Source organism: Eurytemora carolleeae, unplaced genomic scaffold (assembly GCF_000591075.1).
Source record: "Eurytemora carolleeae unplaced genomic scaffold, Eaff_2.0 scaffold122, whole genome shotgun sequence".
Lineage (NCBI taxonomy): Eukaryota > Metazoa > Arthropoda > Copepoda > Calanoida > Temoridae > Eurytemora > Eurytemora carolleeae.
This window is the reverse complement of record NW_019396131.1, coordinates 207,535-235,485: the sequence shown is the minus strand read 5'-3', so window position 1 is coordinate 235,485 and position 27,951 is coordinate 207,535. Positions and strand designations below refer to the sequence as shown.

General features: G+C 32.4%; 3 protein-coding genes across 8 annotated transcripts in view; all 3 read right to left on the bottom strand.

Moving 5' to 3' along the window:
- Positions 1–261: 261 nt before the first annotated feature.
- Positions 262–20,634, bottom strand: LOC111695869 (uncharacterized). Its single transcript, XM_023465333.1, has 5 exons — positions 20,555–20,634; positions 4,117–4,255; positions 1,623–1,748; positions 614–712; positions 262–359 (listed from the first exon to the last, which is right to left on the bottom strand). The coding sequence occupies exons 1-5, from the start codon at positions 20,591–20,593 to the stop codon at positions 262–264; spliced, it is 501 nt and encodes a 166-aa protein (XP_023321101.1). The 5' UTR covers positions 20,594–20,634.
- LOC111695863 (uncharacterized) lies at positions 9,385–15,548 on the bottom strand. The gene is made up of 4 exons (XM_023465326.1): positions 14,692–15,548; positions 14,149–14,386; positions 12,974–13,187; positions 9,385–12,576 (listed from the first exon to the last, which is right to left on the bottom strand). The coding sequence occupies exons 1-4, from the start codon at positions 15,310–15,312 to the stop codon at positions 11,955–11,957; spliced, it is 1,695 nt and encodes a 564-aa protein (XP_023321094.1). The 5' UTR covers positions 15,313–15,548; the 3' UTR covers positions 9,385–11,954.
- Positions 20,635–20,638: 4 nt separating the features above from the next.
- The window catches only part of LOC111695862 (uncharacterized), a 20,466-nt gene continuing 13,153 nt past the window's right edge, over positions 20,639–27,951 (bottom strand). For 5 of the 6 annotated variants that reach the window (XM_023465323.1, XM_023465325.1, XM_023465322.1 and 2 more), the window contains 8 exons: positions 27,452–27,835; positions 27,183–27,344; positions 25,834–25,909; positions 25,401–25,473; positions 24,678–24,715; positions 24,326–24,372; positions 21,923–22,020; positions 20,639–20,917 (listed from right to left, as the gene is read on the bottom strand). In XM_023465323.1, the coding sequence (XP_023321091.1) occupies positions 20,824–20,917; positions 21,923–22,020; positions 24,326–24,372; positions 24,678–24,715; positions 25,401–25,473; positions 25,834–25,909; positions 27,183–27,344; positions 27,452–27,835 (972 nt within the window). In that variant the 3' untranslated portion in view covers positions 20,639–20,823. The remainder of the gene's footprint in view (positions 20,918–21,922; positions 22,021–24,325; positions 24,373–24,677; positions 24,716–25,400; positions 25,474–25,833; positions 25,910–27,182; positions 27,345–27,451; positions 27,836–27,951) is intronic. The other variant, XM_023465321.1, reaches the window with a different exon arrangement.

The following is a 27,951-nucleotide window of genomic DNA, read 5'->3' as shown; positions in this document are numbered from 1 at the left end:
GCTGCTACTAATAAGCTATAATTTAGTTTGACAAATGATAAAAAAAACCTTCTGAATATACAATGTACAATAAATAATATAATACAACAATCACGACTTCCCGGTATATATTTTTTCTTAACAAAACCATTTTCAACCCCAACTCCTTCTCAAAAATGATTTTCCCCTTTAAGCTAATTTTTTATTTATTTTTTTTGCGTATTGAACTTAAATTTCTGGGAAAAAAGTTTCACATTTTTTTCTCTCTATCCAAAGGGTTATCTAATTTAAATCTTTTGTGTTCCTAAGTGTAGTGAGTGTTAGGAAATGTTGAGGCATGTTCTGAGTGAAGAAGGTTGAAGCGTAGAGAAGAGCTACACCTAAACAAATCAAATATTTTCTTTAAAAAATCATTTGAAAATAATTCTATTTGAATGCTTGAATTCAATGTTTATTATTATATGTATATTTCAAAATCAATGAAAACTATAACTTAGATTTAAAAAAAACTTTACAAGTATGATTATTCAATTATTACTATTTCATCATTATGAAAACTTTTCTATAGTATTTTTTCTATAATTTGCTTGAAACGTCCTTAACTTTTCCCCTAAAAAAATAGTGGAATACTTACTGATAAGAGGTGTGAATATTATAAGTGGGGCCAAATAGGACTGTGGATCTTTCCTGGGATATCTTGAACCTCTGGTTCTTGATACTCTGTCATCAAACTCTAATCAAATAGATTTATAATACGCAGTTGTACTGAAGTGCAGTGCTACCAAAGAATGATGATACTTCAGAGATGACTGTACGGAATTAATTTACTGACTGTTTCCTTATATTCATGATTTTTTCCCAAATACGCCTCTGCCCCCGCCTCAAGATCGATTTGTGCAAAAAAACGTCCATTTTAACCAATATTGAGAGAGGGTCTAACATCATTCGATCATGCTGAAATTTCTAAGAATTATTGTTTGTCCAAATGCCAAGTTTGAAATCTTAAGTGTTCTAGATATTATCCTATATTATTATTATAGAGCAAATGCTAGCTGAGATTAAGAACTAGAAGAATGGTCTAAATTAACAGTTTTTAGTGTCTAGCCTTTCCAAGACACTCAACACACTTTTGAATGTACACTTGGACACATATACAAGGTTTTAGCAATTTCACCGTTATTCGATTTTGTCAGACACCCCCACAAGAGAGCGAGCTGAAAACGATTATTTTTGGCGGTTTTTTATTACAATTCTTTAGCACAAATCGATTTTAAGCGCTGGTCTAGTGGTATGGTTCAAAGATTAAATTTTTTTCCTGAAACCCCTAGCCCTCCTAACCAGGGGGTTAAATGTTTAAAATTTGTTCTTTCTGAAACGTCCAAATAGGCATATACACTATAGATATGATTATTCGATTATTCTAAATGATTGCTTGAAAATTATTTGATTACTAAGTAATAAATTAGTAATAAATGCAGGTTACTTCCCTTGTTTGGACCATCCACTGCACTTTTTAGTAAAATCTTCAGCTTAGAATTTAATAAAACCTAACTTCTAAGTTCTCCAACAATTTTAATTTGTGGGGCAACCCCCGCCCCCATCCCAACTGGCCTCATAACGATAATGCTGTAATACTATTATACCTGAGAAATGACTTAGTTCTCCACTCTTCTCCTCCTGCTCCTCCTCGTCCTCGTAATATTCGTAATAATCGTCATATCTGTCATATGCAGGCCGAACAGTCTTTCTGTAATCAGTTCTGTAGATCTCTAAACAAAACAGAAATCATCAAATCAGCACTTTACTATGGTAAAACCATTTTGAAAACATTTTGTGAAAAAACCCATTTTGAAAACATTTTGTGAAAAAACTTGATTTGAAAACATTTTGTGAAAAAACATGATTTGAAAACATTTTGTGAAAAAACATGATTTGAAAACATTTTTTGAAAAAAACATGATTTGAAAACATTTTGTGAAAAAAACATGATTTGAAAACATCTTGTGAAAAAACTTGATTTGCAAACATTTTGTTAAAAATCATGATTTGAAAACATTTTGTGAAAAAAAACATGATTTGAAAACATTTTGTGAAACAAACATGATTTGAAAGTATTTTGTTAAAAATCATGATTTGAAAACATTTTGTAAAAAACATGATTTAAAAACATTTTGTTAAAAATCATGATTTGAAAACATTTTGTTAAAAAACTTGATTTGAAAACATTTTGTGAAAAAACATGATTTGAAAACATTTTGTGAAAAAAACATGATTTGAAAACATTTTGTGAAAAAAACATGATTTGAAAACATCTTGTGAAAAAACTTGATTTGAAAACATTTTGTTAAAAATCATGATTTGAAAACATTTTGTGAAAAAAACATGATTTGAAAACATTTTGTGAAAAAAACATGATTTGAAAGTATTTTGTTAAAAAACATTTTGTTAAAAATCATGATTTGAAAACATTTTGTTAAAAACATGATTTAAAAACATTTTGTTAAAAATCATGATTTGAAAACATTTTTTTAAAAAACATGATTTGAAAACATTTTGTGAAAAAACATGATTTGAAAACATTTTGTGAAAAAATGATTTGAAAACATTTTTTTAAAAAACATGATTTGAAAACATTTTGTGAAAAAACATGATTTGAAAACATTTTGTGAAAAAAACATGATTTGAAAACATTTTGTGAAAAAACATGATTTGAAAACATTTTGTGAAAAAAACATGATTTGAAAGTATTTTGTGAAAAAACATGATTGAAAAAGTGTCATGCGTAACCCACAATGATCCTAAGGTTGCAAGGTCTCACTCAAAAATCTTAGAAACTGAAGTTGAAAGAATTAACAGTTCTAAAATTAAAATGCCTAGGGTTTAAAAGAAGCATATCCCAGTTAGTGATGTAAAAGCAAAGGGCAAGGCGTTGCTACACTTTAAAGTCGACCAGTCTTTAAAAGTGATGCAACTTTCCATAGGAGTCTGAATCTATGTGAACCCATTTAACTTTGTTGACAAATTAATGAGTAAAAACCCTAAAAATAATTTCTAAACAAGTTTTTTTCGATAGTCTTCTTTATCTAAATGTTCAGTTTCTTTTGCAAAGAAATTGAGTCTTTGCCACAAGCTCAAATTTGCTAATCCCTAAATCTTCACAGCCTGCATGTTATGTAAACCATTGATATTTCAAACTTATATTATTTGATCTAAAAGAATTCATGTACTGAAATATCTAAGGTTTACGACATTGGGTTGCAAAGATATAGGGATTTAAAAATCAGAGTTTATGGCAAAGACTCAATTCCTTTATAAGGAAATGATATTGAAGTATGGTCTTTAAAAAAAATTGGATTTGTAAGCTGTAAAGGAAAGCTTTAATCCTACTGTAACTCTTAATTCTATCCTTCTCTCCGTTTTAATCCTACTGTAGCTCTTGGTTCTATCCTTCTCTCCGTTTTAATCCTACTGTAGCTCTTGGTTCTATCCTTCTCTCCGTTTTAATTCTACTGTTAACTCTTGGTTCTATCCTTCTCTCTGTTTAAATCCTACTGTAAATCTTGGTTCTATTCTTCTCTCCGTTTTAATCCTACTGTAGCTCTTGGTTCTATCCTTCTCTCCGTTTTAATCCTACCGTAGCTCTTGGTTCTATCCTTCTCTCCGTTTTAACCCTACTGTAACTATTGATTCTATCCTGCTCTCCGTTTTAATCCTACTGTAGCTCTTGGATCTATCCTTCTCTCCGTTTTAATTCTGCTGTTAACTCTTGGATCTATCCTTCTCTCCGTTTTAATCCTACTGTAGCTCTTGGTTCTATCCTTCTCTCCGTTTTAATCCTACTGTAACTCTTGGTTCTATCCTTCTCTCCGTTTTAATCCTACTGTAACTCTTGGTTCTATCCTTCTCTCCGTTTTAATCCTACTGTGACTCTTAATTCTATCCTTCTATTCGTTTTAATTCTACTGTAGCTCAATTGGTCCTATCCTTCTCTACGTTTTAATCCTACTTAAACTCTTGGTTCTATAATCCTTCTCTCTGCTTTAATAATTTCTGTGATTCGCTTTTATTTTAACCATCCGTCCTTCTTTCTATATTATTATTTGATATTTCGTCCAACTCTGGATGATATTGCCTAACCTGGCCTAGTGTACTTTGATCTACTTGTCCATCTTGAGCTTTCATCTTCTTCTCTTGATCTCCATCCTAGTACGGTTTGTATCCCAGCTACACATAGGACCAGGAGAACAACTTGCCTCAGTGTACGGTACATTACACTCTTAACAAGTTTAGAATTTTTTTTTGTGAATTGAAAAATAATACTTTTGCAGTAATAACTATTTTTAACGGAAACTCGTAGTCTTGAAATTTCAAAATTATGAACTGACATTAAGAAGTTTGTCCCGATTTCAAATGATCAGTTATCATCAATTTTCTACTTTGAAATATTGAAGACCAATAACCTTATAAAATAAGAATTCATCGATTCATGCTGTTAGAAAATCTCAATACAAGATTACGTGGATCCCTGAGTCCAAAACTTAAGACAGGGTATCGTTATGAAAACCAGTTTTAAAACCCGGGTATCACGAATGGGGGTAGGCAGTTTTATGAAAATCAATATTTTTGTAATGAAATATTTTTTTTCAGTTTGTTTATAATCTTTATTTTTTTCGAATCTCTTAAATCAAAATCTAAACAAATGTTAGGATCCCAAAAAGGAAACTTGGGAGTTTCGTTCAACGATACTCTTTTAAATTTCGGGCTCTGTGAAAAGTCCCAGGTGTACACTGTAAACTCTACAGAATAACGGTAGTGCAAGGGTTAGTATCAGTATCCTATATTTGACCTAATCAGGCTCAGGTCAAGTTAGAACTGAAGGAGAAACTATGGAATAACTGCCCAAAGGTATACGCTATACACATATACATATACAAACTATATAGATATAAATCATGTCTGAAATATCTAAATGCCTGTATTAAAATATATATATTCAAACATCTAAAATGTATATTTAAACCGAAAAAAGTTTAAAATATTCTATCTGACAGACTGATAACTAACTAACTAACTAGTTAACTAGCTAGCTAACTAACTAACAACTAATAATACCCAACAGCAAATAGCTAATCTTCACCTAATTGCTAGAATTACATAAATATAGTAAACAATATAAAAATAGTTGCAGATTTTTTGCCTGTAACATTATAACTTGTATATATATTTTTAGCAATAAACTGTATCTTATCTTATCTTAGCTTACTAGCTAACTAGCTAACTAACTAACTAACTAACTAACTAACTAACTAACTAACTAACTAACTAACTAACTAACTAACTAACTAACTAACTAACTAACTAACTAACTAACTAACTAACTAACTAACTAACTAACTAACTAACTAACTAACTAACTAACTAACTAACTAACTAACTAACTAACTAACTAACTAACTAACTAACTAACTAACTAATCTATTTGTCCTTGTATTTCTATGTATGTAATTCAACATTAATATATTTGATGTACATTATTTTGGTAATTTTTTCTTTGCTGCAACGGCTGGGGGCGGAAAATATGATGATCACTGAAAACTTTGTTTATCTGCAACTTTACTAACTTTTGACTTGTTAAGAGGTGCCGCAGGATTTTTTATTCCATTGCTGGGGCTAGAATCTGTTCCTTTCCACAGTTGCCCCCCCCCCCAATATTTTCCAAGAGGAGGGATGGGGGGTCGTCGTCCCCCTCACGCATTTTGCCCGGTGGGATGTTCTGCCTTGCCTCTAGCCGCAACTGGCATTATAAAAAAGGAGATAATGAAATATATCATGGAGAAAAAAGTAAATTTGGACAGGGTATTACAGTTCATTTTACGGTAAGCATAAAAATAAAAATATTGCGTGCTAAAAATTAAAAATCTTCTTCCTTCGGTTTAGGTTTGTAAATAATTAAAGTCGACAGAGGACCGTGTATGGCGAAGAAGGGGGCCAATGCGGTCATGACCCCGCAATCCCTGAACCCAGTTGGAATGCAGAACCATGTCCAAAAAATTGTATTATTGATAATTGACTTTTAAAGAAGAAATTTCAAAACGAAAACGTGATGGAATTATTAAATATTTTAATTATCAAATTTTGTCTTCTAGATTTAACAAATAATTTAAACGGAAAGGTTGCAGAATTAAATATAGGTGATGAGTAATAATAATAATAATAATGTAATAATTATAATAATAAATGTATTTCAAACTAAATTGATTATTACATTACATTTTATGATCAATGTATATTTATATAAGTTGTCGAAAAATTAAAATTTGTTACAGTATTTATGTATAGTCTTTCTCTAGTTTGAGGACTAACAAAGTCTAGAGACTGTTTGAAATATGAAGAAACTTTCTTTAACTTTGAGTTAGCCCATTGATTTTTTTGGGCTGCTCCTTTCGTGAAGCCATGAGAGTAAGATAGTTGTGAGGAATGGTTACCGATTCCTTGAGAACAGGGGAACTAAGGCAATAAAAATATTTATGAAATTACAGTATGAGTCTGGAGCGGCAGTCACAGAACAATAATTTACCTATTACGGCAATCAGAACAAGAAACATTTTTATATGAATTCAAATATTCGGCACTTGGATGATTTTTCAGAGAATTTCTATTTCTTTCAGATCTTGGGTTAAGGAATTCCATTTACTGGGTAAAATGAAGGATTGAAGATTGCACAGGGACGATTTTTTTCAAATCTGTAAAGCAATGTTATTTGTTCTCAGAGAATTGGACTTTTTAAACATGCTTTCAAACAGGGGGGAAGTTTATCGAGAAAAAAGTAAAATCTTGCGTATTAGTGTATTTTGTAACTTGTTATTTTGCATTCAATTGCTATTTTTTCTTTTTCTAAATGTGGCGTCAATTTAGAATTTTATATTAAATCATAGATTTTATCGATTACATTTGAAGTAATAATTAAACCATACCCCGAATGTTTGAAATTGAATGTCAAAATAATTATTTGTAAACTACAGGGTGTCCCACGAAGCATGACAGTTTTTAAATAGTTTAGAATGTCTTCTTCCATAATTTGTTAAGTTGTTTAATATCAAAGACAATAATAAAAATATTATATAGAATTCATATTATAGTAAAATTTCAAAGTAAAATATACTTGAGCAAAAGATTTTTCAAACGATATAAACTGCCAACAGCCTTTAATATCTAATACAGGGTATGGAAGACGACATTCAAAACTATTTACCAACTGTCATGTTTCGTAGGACATCCTGTATGTCTCCTTAAATTTTCTTCAATTTACTACCACTAGATAAATTAAAATAAATTCCAGTCATGATTGAGTATCTTTCCTGTTCTGACATGTCGTGTTTGTTTAGTGTTTATTAGATAAATGCAAATGATTCGGTTTAAATAATCAAAATTTCGACAGACATAGATAGATAGATAGATAGATTTCAACATTTTACCAAAATTTTAACTATTGTGCCCGGGAGAAATTATGTTTACTTCTATTACGATGCATTCCTCTCAGAGTCGGCTTATGGGGTGGGACATCACCCCCCTGGAAAACTGAGGGGACGTCCCCCTCCCTGGAAAACTGGGGAGATGCCCTCTGGAAAAATTAAGAGCACCAATGAGAGAGACCAAGCACCCTCTAGACCATAAATTTTAAATTTTTGGAAGTAGAAAAGTTTCTTCTCTGTGTCGCCACTTTTTCACTCTTTTTAAAGATTTTATTTTTAATAAAAATCTAAATCTTGCTTAAACACTTTTCCCACTTTCCACCCCGGCCCCAACTGTTCATGGTTTGAGCATACAATTGAATAAATTCCCTGTAAAAAATCCAAGTAGAGGAATACAAAATTTCGGCGCACTTCCCGAGCAATACTTCATTTCCCCCCTCTGGAAAATATTTTAAGCCTCCCCTGATTATAGAGAAAATTCGTCTAAAATAAGCATTTAAAATTAAAGTCACTTAAGAGGAAGACAAAATTGGTGAGAACAGGAAGCGCTATGGTTAAGCGCGCTCTAAAATCCATTTTTGCGGAAAGACATATGGATGCGGCATGCTTTTCTACCATCTATGAAGGTTCCTAGTCAATGTTTATTTCTTGACTGAACTGGACAAACCCACCCCCTCCCTAAAAATTACTTTTAAGTAAAAATCTTGATTTTTTGAGGGAATTGAATTGTAAATCTTAATTTCTTTAGAGAAATAAGTCGTAAATACCTGATAGAAACCAATAAAAATACAGGGTGTCCAAAAAAACATGGGAATTCAGTGACGAATTCGATATCGTCTTTTCAAATAATTCTTTGATTTAGTGTAGTGATACCTACTGAGAAAGCTGTAATCTGTAAGAGTTTCGTCTGCTATGTTTACATTTTGTTTGTTTATGTTTTGACTGCCTACAGTTGTACTTAGTAAAACAAGAAAATTGCAGTATACAAACAGAGTAAACTTGTCTGTCTTCACTGTTCATCTTGCGGAGACATTATAAACACATCTTTACAGTCTTTTACCCTTTTCATAAAATAAGCTCTAGCAGACATAATAATATTATGGCTTTTGAAATTAGGTATTACAATGCTAATTCATAGCAAAGACGATATCAAATTCGTCACTGAATTCCCATGTTTTTTGGGACACCCTGTATCTAATCTTTACGATTTAAATAATAAAGCTCTTTACTCATATTTATTGGCTTGAATGTCAGCAATAGCCGGCCAAACGGATGGGCTGAATATTGTTAAAGGAACCCTTGCGTACTCCGATTAACAAAGGCTGCACGTGCAAAATAATAAAACTTTTTATTGAAAAAATAGAAATATTTTTTTTCAAAAAGAAAAAAATTTTCTTACAAATATCTTATTTTTATCAATCCGAATTTTTTAATAATTTCATGGGCAACGCAGAGAACTTAAGCTGTATTTAATAAAACTTTCATCTTCTCTTGTCTGGAGAAATTTCTCGAGGTCTTCGCAACGTCCCATCTAAAGTGTAGGCCGTCTATAATAATTATTTACAAATACCTTACAGGGAAGTTAAGTGAATTTTACTTGGGCAATATTGGTCTATGGAACCCGTGGTTAAGTAAATATTATTTTCATCTTGAGATCAAAATGCGCGATTTTTTTCACGAAAACTTTGCAGAGCAGGTCGTTAATTTTAATTGTTTCAAGCGCCAAGGTACAGTTATGTAAAATAACCACCCACTTTTTTACTTAACCAAGGGTTCCCTCGAACAATTTTTCCTACAAAGTATTCCCCTATTTGCTCTGGATGTTTTTTTAAACAAAATTGGTCTAGGAAACCCTTGGTAAAATAAAATCAGTTAACTTCCCTATAAAGTAGTTGTAAATAATTAATTAATACTCTCTGGCAACCAGAACTCATAAATTAAATATCTTTTTATTTTGGGTAGAAATAAATGTCTCAGAAATAATAATAATGCAATTTCATAACAAGTGTTTACACGTGTTTACATTGTACAAGGAATATTATACACGACATTAGGTTTAAATAATATTTATTTTGTACATACCAACAAAAATAAGTCGGTAGACATGGTGTCTGTACACAGTACAATGTAAATAAGTTTCAACAATGTCCAATGTTCATGCTGGGCCTTACGCAATATTTACCAAAAATAAAGATGTGAACTCTCAACCATAAAATATCAATTTAAAATTTTGAGCAGAACTGTTATTTTAAGAAGGTTATAGTTTCAGCATGAATTTCAATTAGTTTTCTTACCATACCACATTTAATATTGAATATTTAATGAATACATTTCAAATTAAAGTGAAAATAATATTTAAAATTTTCAGCTTTTATAATTCAGATTTTCAAAGATTCAAACATGTTAACATTAAAAATGACATAATATTTCGAGGCAATATATCTACTTTATCTATCCGAAGAGGGAGTTCAGTTCAGATCTTAGGTACGGAGAAGGTTGGGATAAGAAGGAGAAGGTTAGGATAAGAACGAAAATGTTGGGATAAGAAGGAGAAGGTTGGGATAAGAAGGAGAAGGTTGGGATAAGAAGGAGAAGGTTGGGATAAGAAGAAGGTTGGGATAAGAAGGAGAAGGTTAGGATAAGAACGAAAAGGCTGGGATAAGAAGGAGAAGGTTGGGATAAGAAGGAGAAGGTTGAGATAAGAAAGAGAGGGTTCAATAAGGAGAAGGTTGGGTAAGAAGATGGAGTTGGAGAAGGTTGGGATAAGAATGAGAAGGTTGGGATAAGAATGAGAAGGTTGAGATAAGAATGAGAGGTTGGGATAAGAAAGAGAAGCTTAGGATAAGAAGGACAGGGTAAAATAAGGAGAAGTTTGGGTAAGAAGATGGAGTTGGAGAAGACTGAGTTGAGGAGATGGAGAAGGTTGATCTATGAAAGATGGTTGTGATAAGGTGAGGATCAGTATGAGATGGGAGTGCGGATCTGCGGAAAATATGAGGGAAGAGATGTTTAGGACGCTGACTAGTGTAAGACGGATAACAGTTAGAGAATGGGATCGAAGTATTTAAAATCTAATATCACATTTGAAAGTTTATAGTCGTGTTGAAGAAATTAGAGGTTCTTAAAAATTGGATACATTCCTAGGTATTTTCAAATGAGGGTAAATTTAGGGATATAAATCTGGATATGTCTATGCAGACACAATAGTTTATAAAAGGCTTCACATAGCAATTATGAAGACATTTTTTAAATTTCTTCAATACGTCAATAGCTTCATAGACTCGGATAAATGTATTAGTGTGTTTTCATAAAACATTTTCGGCAAAAGTCATTAAAGTAAATATCCATTGGATAAAAATGATCAAAAAACCTCAAATTTACCAATACTTTTGGAAGAGCTTTTCATTAAATTCGAATTTAACATACAGTTTCAGACAAAAGAAAACTTAATCTTTTTAGAACGAACTTGAAACTATCTTGAAACTTGTACTACGTTCTCGAATTAATGATTCGACATCAAACCCGTTAGTCAAAATAAAGCACGTAAAGTACATTCTTCAGTTTCATCATAAACCAGAAATTAATGAAAGTCTTGAAAATTAATCTTTTTCTCTTTTCTATGATTGATAACTTTTGTTCCGTTTAAACATTTAAGAGACAACTGCGGTCAGCTGGCCTTGGGGGGATCAGTAGTCAGTGATTAAAAAATCCTTCTTATGCAGTTTCAATTCAATGAATATGCACCGTGCATCACTCAGCACTATAGAAGTACGTATTTAATTGGAATTTCTGTTCCACACTATTAATTGGTCGGTGCTCGGCACACCCAGTATAACATGAACTTTTTTTCAAGTATAATTTGCGTCAAATAACATCATTCATTTGTTTATGAACTAAATAAACTTAGCCAAAAATAAATAGAATAATAGTTCAGTTTTGTAGAAATATAAATTTTGCACCAAATAGATCAATTCTTTCTTTCTGAATCCATTCCTTATAGTCAAATGAATGATCATCAACCTTCTCTTCCAGCCTGAGTACTGAAAGGGACATGATGGCCCAGAATAAGTAACATATCTAGCTTTAACTCGACCAGATCTTTGGATTTAGGCATTTAGCTTGACAAAAATAATTTTTAAAAGGAATTAAATTTAGGTTTACACCAAGGAAATATAAAAAACTGCAAACTTTAAAAGATTCAAAATTTAGGAGATATTTAAGAATATCTGGAGCAGGAGAAGACTGCAATACTGAACCATAAACTGGTTATATAAGAATTAAACCCTGCTCCTCTATGAGAATCAGTTGCCCGCTCATGTTGGATGAGATTCAAATTTTCCACATCATGTTCTCTATAATTATCAAAAACAATGCTTGCCATGCAACAAACATAGTTCATAGCTTGTACCTTTCTTGTAATCTAGTGTACTAGTGTATATACTTTACAGTACAGTGTACGTACACTGTACATTTTTTTTACTGAAGAGCGTCAACTTTATAGTTCTAGTTTGTAGCAGAGGTGTAGCGCTGAACTGCTGCTTTAAGATCCCGTAAGGTTTGTTCCCTGGCAGACTCCAGGTTGCCGTTGTCATCCCACCCCTGGGTTTCTGCCAACCAGGCCTGTAGTTCAGCTAGATGCTCCGGTAGGATATATCTAGTGTGGGGAACCAGACTGGATACAGGACCCTGGAGTCCAACCTTGTACTGGATTACACTCAACCTACGGTAGTTGCAGGCTAGCCGTGCCTGGATATGTTTTAAACTAAGAACTCTGAGATCATCTATCCCTCCCTTTACTTCAAGTTCAGGATTAGATTTAAGACATTCATTGACTGTGTCACTCTCAACTACGATCACTTTAGTGTTAGTATCCTCAAGCTTGTCTGTGATCCAAGATTCAGGATTTGAAACTAATTCTTCCTGTAAACATTCATCTGAGAGATCAATAACTCTATGACCCAGGCCTGACAACCAGCGCACAACGAGCCGGTTAACCTCTATAAAGTCCATGGAGGTTCCCCAGTAGAGGAAGAATATATCAGGATGAAGAGGAGTGGAGGGAGGTAGAAGAAGACGATTAACTCCTCCTATATCCCTAGATTCTATATTCTGTCGACAAGCAATTCTGATTCACAAATCAAATCAATATTTAAGCGATTGTTAACGAAATTTGCTAATAATCGCTAATAAATAGCTAATTAACAACTTGGGATGAATAAGATGAATAGGCATATAGTATTAAAGCCAGGTTAAAATATAAGAAAAAAATAATTGAGCTTAAAGGAACATGGGGAGGAAGAATGTTTGCCCCTGACAAATTCCTCCAACAATTTACTAATAATTTAAAGTTTCCTACGGGTATTTTAAGACAAAAAGACATTTAAAAAAAAAAATCACGTATTGGCAAATCATTATTAAAGGAAAAGTTTAATCAAAATATTAATGGAACTAATTAATAACTAGAACGAACATGATGTAAATTTCTCGTCTTAAAAAGCGAAATTTTTTAATTTGATAAATGCCTGTGTGAGATGACAAGGCCGATAGCAAGGAGTAGAGCCACCGCAAGACTAGCTCCGGTGATGAGAGGTAAATTATGCCGGGGCTCACAGGGTTCAGGACGACCGCACACGTGATCCTCGATAAGTATCGGCTTCTTTAAACTTATCGGCCGGCAGACTGGAGACAACCGAGTTAGAGTATGGTCTGACCCTGAGTTGCAGTACGGATGGTTTACTAAAAAAAAATCAAAGTAATGAGAATGAAAAAAATAATATCAATATTAAAAATAAGATAAGATTTCAACTATCATGAGAAAAGTTTGAAAAAATTAAATATTCAAAGTTAAAACTTCAAGTGTGGCAAAGTTAAAAAATTTTAAATTTTATACTACAGATAATTTGATAATTTCAATATTCATTTAATAGATATGTCTGTCTATTGTACATTGCCTAGCATTAATGTTTTATCGAGAAGTGTTAAAATTTTGATTCATTTATTTTTAATGACATTTAGTTACACTCTTTTTCACATCTCTCATTGGTTCCCCGATTGTAAACTACTTATTAAAGATTTGATTTGGTGCTTTAATTTTTAGATTGCTAATAATAACAACAACTAGCTGAAGGACCCGGCGTTGCCCGAGAAAAAAGAAATCAACAACAACAACAATAAGAACAACAAGAACAACAAGAACAACAAGAACAAGAACAAGAACAAGAACAAGAACAAGAACAAGAACAAGAACAAAAACAAGAACAAGAATAATAATAATATTCCTTTTAAATTTTTGTTTACTCAATAATAAGGATTTTTAAGGGGTTTCATAAAACAAAATTTAGAAAAACAACAAAATTTAGTTTAATAACATAGAAATTTTTAAAAACTAAAACTAAAAATATGTTTTCTAAAGAGTCTACACTCTACAGGGTTATCAACAAAGAACGAGACAATAATCACGAACAGATACTCTTCACATATGACGGTTTAAAGTTCAGATTTGGTCTACACCTTTAAACCAGTCGACTTACAAGGATATATTTGGTCACATGTAAATAAATACGGTTCTTGTTCGTATAAAGATGTAAAGAACCAATGAATGAAAAAGTACAAAGAGAATAAATTCAGAACAGTCGTCTCTGAAATTGTTTTGTGGGTAACCCTGTATGATCTATGTGCAGGCCTGAGTCAAGATTACCTAATTCAACCCTGAGACAATACTGGGTATCATGAGTAATATTTCCAATAATAACTTGAAACATCCCATGAGTTAAGTTAACCGCGTCTAGTGATACAAGCTTCCGTAGCCTGCCTACTCCCTCTCTGGGGAGCTCTTTGCAGTCTCCAACTTCCTGGGCCATAGGTTGGAGGACAACCTCCACCTGGTCATAGGAGCGTACTGGAGTGCAGGAGGGCAGGGTTCCGGTCAGCATTACCTAAACAATATAATATGTTATCTTTATGTTTTAATCCCTAAACCTCAGAGGTTATCGCTTCTATTAGGCTTTTTTACTGATGGGAAAAAATTAAGAACAAGTCACCCGACCCAATATCTTCGAAAATATGATGAGCCAAAGAATAAGCGATTTGTAAATTTTTCAGATCGTTAAATATTGAATTTGAGAAATGCATGATGAACNGTACTTTGTACGACTGTCAAATGTATGTAAACTGTACAGTGTACGGGGGTTCCTAATTGTTGACATCCGGACGAAACTGTTAAGGAGGATTATCAATTTACCTTTGCAGGACAATGCTGTAGGACTGGGACCCCTATCAGCGGAGTTGGAGATTTCTGTATATCTCCCCTGCACCATGAGAACACCAGCTCCTCCTCCAGGTTGGAAACTTCAATGATCTCCGAGCATACTGCAGCACCACTCTGCCCGGCATGCTCGCATGTACAGGATAGCTGTGTTTCATGACAAGGACATATTCTCACCATATACTCCTTCTCCACAACATGATAGAACCTGATGGGCTGGTTCTGCCATGTGTCGGATATCTCTAGATTATCCTTCTTTATAGACGCGTGGACAGAGTCTCCGTGTTTCCAGAGCAAATCAGGGTTCGGACTGTCACAATTTTGAAATTTTGAAAAGTATTCTCTGGAACCAAAATCCTCCGGAACCTGTGCGTTTGGAGGATTTATCGTTCTCCAAAGCTCGACACTGAAGTTTCGCGTGGAACAGGATTGAAGAACATCCTGAGTAAAGAATCCGTTTAGAGTTAAACTATTATCCTCTCCTTTATACTCCGGGGTCAGGTTAGCTACTAGCTCCAGCAAAGACTGGGTACAGTTAATATCATCTGATAGAACTGAACCTGTGAACAGAGCTAGGATGATGTAAATCTTCTTCATCCTCAGCTTAAAGAGGTTTGAAGCAAGGATACCATCATTATGATCTAGAAGATTCCTATCAAACCATCTTCACGCAACATTTATATCTTGTTAACTTTCAGATCTATTCAACATTGTTGCACTGACGGTTACGCATTATCAGATCTTCATGTAAAACTATTTATTTCTTCTTGATAAGGTTTCATCTCTTCATTTCTGTTAAAATTTACCAACAATCAGATCCATTTTTAGTCAGATCTGAAAAATAAATAAATGGTTAACTTTCTTTAGAAATCTTGTTTTAAACTTCGAGTTATGTATTTATGGTTGTAATTATTTGTAAATATGTGCTTAATCTGAATTTTAGGTGGAAATACTTTATGAACCAAAAAACTATTATGCAGGCTAAAAAAACTTTGTTTGTATCTAATAAACGTCAAAACGGCTTAACAGATTGGCCCTAGTTTTTGTGTAACAACTCATATGATCCCAGAAAAGGTTTGTGGATGGTTGAAGATGAAAATTTTTGCCCTGATATGAATTTAGGATTGATACAAACCTAAACATAAACCTCGGATTGATACAAACCTTTTTATAAACCTAAGTTTGATACAAACCTAAAAAATAAATCTAAGTTTGATACAAACCTTAACATAAATCTAGGATTTATACAAACATAAACATAAACCTAGGATTGATACAAACTTATTTATAAACCTAGGATTAATACAAACCTATTTATAAACCTAAGTTTGATACAAACCTTTTACGTAACCTATGATTGATACAAACCTATTTATAACCTAGGATTGATACAAACCTAAACATAAACCATGGATTGATACAAACCTATTTATACACCTAAGTTTGATACAAACCTAAAAATAAACCTAAGTTTGATACAAACCTTAACATAAACCTAGGATTTATAAAAACCTCAACATACACCTAGGATTGATACAAACCTATTTATAAACCTATATTTGATACAAACCTAAACATAAACCTAGAATTGATACAAACCTATTTATAAACCTAAGTTTGATACAAACCTTAACATAAACCTAGGATTGATACAAACCTATTTATAAACCTAGGATTGATACAAACCTATTTATAAAACTAGAATTGATACAAACCTATTTATAAACCTAGGATTGATACAAACCTATTATAAACCAAGGATTGATACAAACTTGAACATAAAACTAGGATGGATACAAACCTATTTATAAACCTATGATTGATACGAACCTATTTATAAACCCAGGATTTATAAAAACCTTAACGTTAACCTAGAATTGATACAAACCTATTTATAAACCTAAGTTTGATACAAACCTTTAACACTACCTATGATGGATACAAACCTATTTATAAACCTAGGATTGATACAAACCTAAACATAAACCTAGGATTGATACAAACATATTTATAAACCTAGGATTGATACAAACCTATTTATAAACCTAGGATTGATACAAACATATTTATAGACCTAAGAATGATACAAGCCTATTTATAAACCTAGGATTAATACAAACCTATTTATAAACCTAGGATTAATACAAACCTTTTTAAAACCTAGGATTGATACAAACCTATTTATAAACCTAGAATTGATTTATACATTTATTTATACATATTTATAGACCTAAGATTGATACTAACATATTTTTAGACCTAGGATTGATAGAAACATATCTATCGACCTAGAATTGATACAAACCTATTTATATCATGAACATATCATAGCATAAACCGAAATTTAAATAATTAGAACTTTGCTTATTATTAATCTACAAAGGTAGAATTACACGAACGTAAAACATGATATAACATTAACCAAGACCTCAGACTAAAAACTTGAACTAGGTACAGTGATGCAACACATTCACTGTGAGTGATATAATCTTTAAAACAATAGGTAAGCATGAAAACAGTACAAATAGAAAAGATGTAAACTGTACACTGTGCGTCTTAAATGTATTTTACCTGTACAATGTACATCTTAAATATATGTAAACTGTACTTTGTATGTCTTAAATGTATGTAAACTCTACTTTGAACGACTGACAAATGTATGTAAACTGTACATTGTACGTGTTAAATGCATGTAAACTGTACATTGTACGTATTAAATGTATGTAAACTGTACTTTGTACGACTGTCAAATGTATGTAAACTGTACAGTGTACATACACTGTACGTCTCAAGAGTGATTCTTAATAATTCTTAACAATAACCCACGAGCATGAGAACAAAATAACATCAGCCATTTACCTGGAACATTCAAAGTATTCATTCATAATTCTTACTTTACTCTCAAACAACAGCTGATATATACAATATATAAAAATATCTATTTGTATATATATAAGAAGTGTAATATTTGACACTTCATACAGCTGATCCGGGTATACGGCTTACCACAAAGTTGTTTTTTAAGAACTGCACTAAGTTTCTATCTGGAGAATAGTCGGGTAAACAATACCAGATTCTACTAACAGGATGAAGAGAAGTGGTATTCCCCTCCTTATTATACTGGTTTCCCTTTTATCCTCTTGCTCCAACACGGGGCCTCCCCCCCTGGCCTCCGAGGATCATTACAGATCACTTTTCAATATTTATACCAAAAGAAAAAATATAAGGACACCACTTGTCGATCAAATTATCTTATCAAATTCGCAATATAAAATATATAGCAAAATATTCGGCATACCTCTGCTTATCATTTTCCCCATGGAACCACCCGCAAAAATTCTATGGTTTTCACTAAATTTAACAAAAAAGAGCAAGTTCTATAAACTTGGAACTATTTGCGGTATTCTGCAAAAGTTTTAAAAATGCGCGTAAAAAATTGAACATTTTTAAGGAAAACTCGAAAACTTAATTCAATTGATTTACAAAAATTCAATATTTCATTATTGGAAGGACGAGGATTTCGAGGTGGCTCGGACTAGAAAATGAGGAGAATGTGGCTCGGACGAAAATTTGTTGTGGCTGTCCTTCCTCCGCTCCCTATCTTAGATAGATAATTTGTGTATCTAATTTCTACACAATTTCAGTAATATTTCCACGTCATAAGATGTTAATAATATCAACCGGAGCATACGTTTCACGTTTTTACGATGAAAACATGAGATGACGAGATGGTTTCATTTGAGTTGCTACAAAAAAATGGACCCGATCGGTTTAACCGTGTTGACGTTTGTTGGAAAAAACAGACACGAAAGGTTTATCTTTCTATATAATAAAGCTCTTCGCTATATATATATTTATTCGTATTAAGTTAGCTGGCAAAATGGCTGGAAAAAACCCATGGGTATCCTGGGGGGTAATATTGGCTAAAAAATTCTAATTATTTTTATCTCTCAAAAATCTATTTTTTTACGATTTCTTTTTTAATTTTACAGGGCAACTTCAGCTAGTAAATATAAATTATATGACCAGAAAACTTTGAAATAGGGAGACAACTTTAATCATCATATTATAACTTTAAAGTGTCCAGTTCTTCCTAATCCATTGTTTTCTGGATATCACTGTATATGGATATCCTAGAATACCTGACGTACGAACCCCCAATGTATTTTACCTGTACAATGTACATCTTAAATATATGTAAACTNACTCAGTCCCTGTTTAAGTTTTGAATACAACCTAACCCACATTATGCCAAAAATGTATCTATTTAGGTAATCCGAAATAGAAACAAGCAGAATGAACTTAAAAGGGAAAAGTATTGGGGCTGAAAAGTTTCAACAAATTGTTGTTTAGGATACAAGCTGTTTGAAAAAAAGAGCAACCGTTTTAGCGATGATAATGTTCTAATGTAAATTAAAAGATTAGAGATTAAAACATTTATGTAAAGCATACGTATTTATAACCCAGTTCAGGGGCGTAGTCAAGAATTTTTCCCAAGGGGGGCTTACATTTTTTCTTTCTAGCACCTATTGGGACCTGAACCCCCTGCAATCCATAGATTTCACTGGTCCAAGGGGGGGGGGGGGGGGCTTAGACCCCATAGCCTCCTGACTACGCCTCTGACCCGGTTGCTCAAATCGAATAAAAATAGGCAAAATTTACTGGAAAGTAATAAAACTGGAAACAAAAACTTCACGACATTTTTTTTAATACGACGTTAACTCTTACGTAATACTAAGCACGATGTTTTGTACAATATTGCAATTGATGCTGAAAAAGGTGATATATTACTATGAAGCTATGATAATGATTGTTGCCAGAATGTTCAATGATGGTAAAATTAGAGGAATCACCTTGACTAGTCCGACAAATTAAAAATAGACCAAGATAAAATTATATAAAGTCTACACACCAACCAGGGCGTATCAGCTGAATAACAAAACCTCATTTGTACACTTTTTACACGCCATTTCTAGTTTTTTTAATAACCAAATGATCACCGAATACGTCCACTACTTTTATTTATTCTTATATAAATATATAACAGTCGCAATTACAGTGCACTATAGAATTCAGGCAGGTAGTTAGTCACAGTAACCTTTCCCTACAAACAGCACTAACTCAGGGTATGAGAAAAGTAGTCTTGAAAGTGAGTAAATGAGAAAGAGGGAGAGAGATTCTCTCTATGTTGTAAGGCAGAGACCAGACTTGGCCTGGCCCTCACAACACAACAGGGATAGGCCTTCATTACTAAACTTGGGACGAAGCCAGGGTAAAAGAATTAATACCGTATCTTAAATTATCTTTAAATTCAACATTCTAAAGAGCTCTAAACATTCTAAACTATGCGACCATTTTTATCCAAATTTTGAAATACAAATAAAATAACTTTACTTTAATACTTTCGGAGTATGGCACAGTTCAGTTGTATAACTGTTTGAAATTAAAATGAACATTTTCGAACAAATTACATTTATGATTTTTGCAAAAGCATATCGATCGCAGACTAGACAAGAAGAACGAGAGTTATATAATCAATATGATTTTTTTTTATCAAGCAATAGGAGCTAGATAAATTACTTGCATGCAGTGGCGTAAATAAGGGGGGATATTGGGGTTATTTACCCCCCCCTAGAATCCTGGGGGTAAATACCCCCCCCTAGAATCCTGGGGTTAAATACCNGGGGGGGGGGGGGGGAGTTTTAATTTTCAAAATGATATTTGAGCAAAAGCTGACGTAAAAAGATGATGATAAACAACAAAAAAAAAAATTGATTGATAACTAAAACCAGTGCACATCTTATGGAATGCTGTTTGAACATAGATTAGATAAATACACCTGTTTAAATACACCTCTTAACATACTGCATGTGTTCATTTTCTATCATCTTAGAATCTCTAGATATTCTTGATCTCATTTTACCTGAAAACAAATTTTAGATCATTAAAAAATAAATCATATTTTCAACAAATTTACAATTTCTAGAATCGATCTTCAATCTTTCTTACATACACTTATTTACATTCTAGATTCTAGACTATTCATAACCAAAAAAATGAAAAAAACATATTTATATAAGGGATTGTGAAATATATAGTAGTCGAGGACTAGATATTAAGAACAAAGATGGCTCCAATTCTTCGAACAACCTTGACCTCCCTTGGCTCGTAATCACGAAGGATTCGCCGTATTTCTCTTCTCCTAAACAAAAAATAAAGTTTTATTAAAAAAGAAAAACTAAAATCGTTTCCGATGGATAGAACAAAACTGATAAAAAGATCGGACTTACAACTTTGTGGGACCTCACATTCACAAAAAAATATCATAATATCAACAATTCTGATTCTTTGTCTTTAGGAATTTTGTGACGTCTTTATGAACACATTAGCTTCAGAATTAAACTAATCTAGTATTGTCTAACTTATTCTCTATTGATGATTTTGTGTCGTTACAGGTCTGGGGAATTTACCCTTTCTCAAAAGATATGATATTGGCAAGTTTTTAAAAAGTATTATTATTAAAAATAAAGTCTCGAATGAATATGAATGTTTTGATAATTTGAAAGCAAGACGACATTAGTTGACATTGTACTTATGCTGAAAGTGCAGTATTGAAGAGACATTTTTCGGGATTCATTCGAGACCAATGAGACGTTTTTACGGTGTGTTAAGCAAGAGTGCAAATGCAATCTTTAAAATCCTTGTTACAATTTAGATTTTCATAAAATATCGTCAAATTTCGATCCCGAAAGAGAAACAGTTGTAACAAAAGTTGGTCCTTTAAACAAAACAAAAAACCCCAATCAGTTGTACGGAGCTTAAACATTACTTGCCGCAACTCTTTTTATTCAATGTACTACATGTACGTAGCTTGTACAGAGTTAAATTTATATTTTCAATTTTAGCTGAAACACTCTGGTATTGGGAAGAGGAAGACGACATGAGCTATATCTAGTCTAATTTATCTAGGGTATTAGGTGAATAAGGTATTAAATGTAGTTATAGTTACGTAACTGTTATTTGATTTTAATTCTTGTTTTATAGCTTTAATTTACTACGCGAAGAAAATAGAAAGGAAGTAAATAATTCGAATCGATGCGATAAGTATCTCGAAAACAGATGTGCTCTATATGCGCTATGAGTAAATATATCTTTTTAATCTTTACTTCAAAATGAAATAAATGAAAGTCTACATGTGAGAGGCTACCTGGACAGTTTCAATTTCTGTGCATCCACTCCTTCGACCAGCTGGCAGGGATCTCCTGTATACTCAAGCTGTTTTAACTCTCCATTTTCTTGTACTTCCTGCATGGAAAATACAAATATTAACTGAACAAAAAATTTCTGCATGATGATAGGCAACTTTTGTTTTGGTCTGTTTGGAACTTACAAGGTTTATTTTTCATTTTCAGTGGCTTCACAATAATTCTGCAGTATGGCCAAAACTTTTAGAGAAAAATCTGTACAAAAATCCGTACTTTGATTTAATTTTAGCTACGCATCGTAGTCCCAGTGCTACGGGATCGGATGGATAGTGACTGGATTAAAGTAGTGCCATTCCTATTCAGTTCCAACCGAATGCTACTATTCATGATCCTACTAGAGCTACAACCCACAGCACCAATACCACTCAGCATAGTAATATTGCGATGTACCATCTCATCAGAACAATACTCCGTCAAAAATTTCTTATTTCGCAATGGACCAATCATTTTTCTCACAATTTTATCATTTTCATTAATATTACATTGGCAACAATTTAGCTTGACTTCCATGACTGAACCAGTGTCAGAGAATCTATTTATATGAAATGCCGTCTTATGAAGACTTTACTGTGAAAGGATGCCCATTATACTTACAAAACCAAACTATTGATTTTAATTGTAAGCATCCAGTGATCCAGTGCTTGTAAAAGGTCAAGTTGTGATCATAAACTGAAGTAAGTAGGAATAGAATTTGATTTTTTATTTACGTAGCAAATTTTGTAATGATTATTTGAATTTATGAATCTTTTTTAAATTTCTTACTCACCCTAACAAATTGCTATCATCGAAAATTATATTAAAATATATGATTGTAAAAAATTCAGTTTATATATTTGTAAACATTAAAACATTGTAAACATCCCGATACAGTTTTCTTCAAAATAGCCCGTTAAATACAAATCCGTCTACCACTCTGTTGGAAAATTTAGCTCTTTCGCGGGAAAGTATTATTCCTATTTTTCATCTTATTTGCAATCGCATATTGCTGTACCGTTCTTTAAAAGTAATGGAGCTGTCTTAAATTTAAATATTTCGGCACTATTCCAGTACTATCCGTTGCATTACATTTTGGGTTGCTCCGCAAGTCTATTCCTTTCTGGTGAAATCCATTGAAAATTGATTTTTATCAGTGTACATTATCAGATAAAAATCCATACATCTATGAAAAAATATCCACAAAATCAATCATTTTTGTTGGAAAAATCTGTACGCTGGATGTCAAGATTAATGCTTAAACTCCTGGTTTCACTAAACCCAAGATTATTTTAAAACGCATTCGATATCCAAGAAAGAAGTTAAAAATTTAACCAATCAGCGTGTCGTGTTTAAAAAATAAATTAAAGAAAGCTATAATACCGATATATTTCATGCTAACTTTGCCCAGCAGAGAAATTATATTTTTTATCAATCAGTACATTCCACAGCTCGCGTTTTCATCAAAAATATTTGAGCTAAATCTGGTCAAAAAAAATTTACACCTGAAAAATAACTGAAATGTTCAGGATTTCAATCAAACCTTGATTGTCAAATTTAAACGAAAATTATTCCCTTATTACCAAATACCCATACTGCAAAGTTTTTTTTGTGGGACAACATGTACTTCTGGAACATATTCTCGAAAAGATGAAAGAATGAATTTTGATTATCCATTGAAAAATTACAATAATAATCAACCTATTATAAATCGGAATGAATAAAATAAAACTTCTATTAGACTAGACTTATAAAGAAAATTTTTATGCAAAAATTAGCTTTTAACAAGTCAAAATCGAAAAAGAATAATGTTTTCCGGGTAAAAGTCCTGACAATCCGTACAAGCTTTTGGTAAAAATTAAAAAACTCCATACAATCCGTACATTTTGGCCACCCTGAATCTGTTGTGCAACATATTTCGAAATTATATGCTTTTAAAGTTTGCTTTTTACTTTGTGATTTTTATCTCGAAACCTGCAGGGAAGTAGATATAATGCGGATGCCTATCTCTAAACCTGCAGGGAAGTAGATATAATGCGGATGCCTGTCTCTAAACCTGCAGAGAAGTAGATATAATGCAGATGCATATCTCTAAAACTGCAGAGAAGTAGATATAATGCGGATGAAAAGTTGTTTGAGTAAAAATATAAACCTTGTCAACTAAACCTGACATGAACTTCAGTCTCCAGATAAAATTGGTTTCTTATAGAATAACAAAATCGGAACCAACACAATTAGATAATGAATAAGTGAGCAATAAACACAAATAATATATCAACATTGCCTAAGCCTTCAAATGGACCTTAATTTTTTGCTTAAAAAGATTAAAAAATCGATCTTTTTAAATTCGAAAAAAAAAGGATAAAATTTACCTTAAACCGTGTATCCCAAACCTCAGGAACATCCTCGTCCCAATTCTCTGAATATCATTAATCTGAATTCTAAATATCTTCTTTTCGCTGAAGACATGCATGTTTCTTATTTATTTTTAAATAATATTTATGTTGTATATATCTATCTGGTCTGCTTTTCTCTCAGCTTTCAAACATGACAGACCCAGTTGAAGTAGTGGTAAAAAAGATTTTATTAAATGATAAAAAAATTTCTCCAATTAAAAAAATTCTTTTCTTAAATTAAAAAACTTTTCCCGAAAAACAAACGTTTTAAGGTGATCATGAACAAAAATTTATAACAATTAACGCTCCCTGGTCATTTAATATTTACCTATTTCACAGAGTATAGCTGAGTACAAGGTTGAACTACTAAATAAGTTTTTATTATATTTTATCATAACTCAATCTCACACAGTACACAATATAACCAGAACCCAATGGAATGGGAAGACGATATTAAAGCAATACTTTAGTTTATATTTGATGCTGTCACAAACGACACTTATTAAATCGCGCTAGTTAGCAAAATGAGACTGTTAACACTCCACCATTGCTGTGTCTCATGCTCATTACACTTTTTAAAGTTAATACTTGATTTAAAAGTCGTTTTCCTATTCCAGAGTTTTCTAGTTATCACAGTATAGTGTATATTATTTAATATTAATAGAATTAGATAAAGCAGGCCCGTAACTGAAAGTTTTTGGAGGGATCCACACACGGTAAACAAAAGGCCAAAGCATTATATTACCTTAAATTCGATTTTAAAGGGAGAGGGGAACACACGTCTGTGTGTCCCCCCCCCCACCCTCTCAATTACGGCCCTGAGTTTAAGGGTTTGTCGACGTAAGTTCCAGTGACATTTCTTTTAAAAGGGTTACATGCTTGAAGCTCAATTCTTAGATGGAGTAATTCTTGATCGAGTTATCCTTGAGAAAAGTAAGGATAAAAAAGAATTTACATCTGTTAAAAACAGGGGCTAAAGGGTATGTATTGCTTCAAATTGAGGATCACTTGAAATTTAGGAAACATTCCCTTTAAGCAGTGATCTATATACCTAGGAGTGTACTCTTTCAGACAAGAAGCTGGAACTTTCTCGAAAAATCCGAAATCAAGACCAAACACTTTCACTGAGAAAATACTTAATTAGATTTTAAAATCAGTGCTCAGAATCCGAAGCCGCAAAATATTACGGATCCACAGAATATCAACCAAAATAGATAAACAGAAAGTGATTTTTCATGAAAGCATGATCGAAAATAAAATATACAAAAAAAAACTTTTGTATTTAAACAACACGATCTCTCTGTAATCTGCGAGTTTAAGCGTAAAAATGGGCAATATTTTATTTGGATCCGGATCAATTTCTTAAGACATGGATTTGAATTCAACCAACTGTTTAAACAATTAAATAAATAGAACACAATACATTTATTTACAATATACATGTTTTTATGAATAAAAAAGTTTTAGATTTAGGTTAAGTTTACCTTGCATGTTCTTATATCTGGCTACAACTAAAACTCTGTACCATTCATTATCAGAGTTAGACCTGGCCAGATAAACCTGAAAATACATAGATCTCTCAATCACATATATTGATCAAAAATCTTTATAACCAGTGCGTAAATAACCATATCATCATATAATCATGAAACCTTATTTCTATATTTTGAGCTGAAGCCTAGTTTTACAAAGGCAAGATTGAATTTCCAAAACAAGAGTAAATAGATATCTACTAAAAGCCGAAAACATGTTTTGATTTCTTCAAAATTTCATGTAAAATATTTTGATGCCAAGCCAAACAATGCTCAGGATAAAAAATTAATAAAAAGAATTTTTAATGTATGTGCGAAAAGTACATTGAATGAAAAAATAACTTACTTTTAGATATACAGATGGATAGACAGATAGCTAGATAGATAACTAGACATATAGCTAGAATGAGATATAGACAGATAGATAGATAGATAGACAGATAGATAGACAGATAGCTAGACAGTTAGCTAGACAGATAGCTAGACAGTTAGCTAGACAGATAGCTAGACAGATAGACAGATAGATAAACACATTCTAAATTGAACACTTCTGGAACATATTCTCAAATGAACACTTCTGGGATCTCGAAAATTACGAATGAATTTTGATTGTCAATTGAAACGTTAATCAATCTAATATTATTTAGAATGCAGAAAATAAGTTAAACTAACTTCATTTTGACTAGATTTTTTATTGAAATTTTCATGAAAAATTTGCTGAAATGAGTGAAAATTAAAAAAAACCGGTGTATTTCCAGGATAAAAATCCGTACAATCCGTACAATTTGAAAAAAAATCCGCACAATCCGTACAATCCGTACATTTTGGCCACCTGCATGAGTGAAAAAATAGAAAAACCTCAAGGAACAATGTTAAGTTTTAAATCTTAATATTTAAATAATTAGAATCTTGAAAAATAAAACATAAAATACAAAGTACAGACGTGTGTCAAAAGACTTTATAAAATTGTTTAAAAAAACTTAACTGATAAAAAACCCTACCCCAATCTAAAAATGTTAAATACAATCCAATCTGATACTAAATGTATCTTTTATCCTAAATTAAAAGACTTCTATAAGAGTGTAAAAATAGAAAAACCTCAAGGAACAATGTTAAGTTTTAAAATTTTAATATTTAAATAAGTCGTGTACTCTTATCAAAAGACTATAAAATTGTTTCAAAAAACTTATTTTTAAAAGCAAGCTTCAATAAATTTCATTGATTTCACAGAGGGGAAAAAAATGCGCTCAAGGAAAACAGAAGGAAAGAATTTCTTTTTCATCCCATTATTTAAAGTTTACCTGACCAATCACCGGTTTTTCAGAGATGAATTTTCTGCGGCTCGCTAGCTTCCCATATTTAACAATCATATCCTGCATCTCAACTATCTTACTCTGAGGTAGAACTGTCACAAACTCAGGGCTCTCACTACGGAGGATTACTACTTTAATCTCTTCTCCAACCTATATGGGTAAAAGTATAAAAATTTGGTTGTTTATTGCTGGAAAATAAAGCTCTAACATTTTCTCCTTTTGTGTGTCTAAAGATTTCCCCCTATTGGAATCCTTACCGTGAGCTGACCAAACCGGTCTTCATTCTGAGAGAAAAATTTCTTGACTACCTCCAGGTAGTCTTCCCTCTCTTCATCCCCAGGTAAACTAAGGACAGGTTTAGGTACGGACCCTCGGTATCCTGAATCATTCCTTGTATTTTCCGCAAACTCCAGTTGCTTGAACCTGGCCCTGATCGGGTCAAAGTCTTCAGTATCATCTTTATCTTCGTTAATAGACAGCAGCTTGGATTTATCCTGGGATGATAAGGAGCACCAGGATATGTTAATGTCTTCCTCGATGATTAGGTTCAGCGAAACATCAACAGCTAGCTCGGAGTAAAGTTCTACAACCGGGATTTCGTCCTTACAGGTTACAAGGGCTATCAGAGGATCATCCAACGCCTGAATATGAAATGTTTACGCCAGATGATAAAATCTGTCAAAAATTAAATTTACTTCACACATAATCCAGAAAACAAAGTTGCTCTTGGTACCATTAATCTCCTAATAATTATATC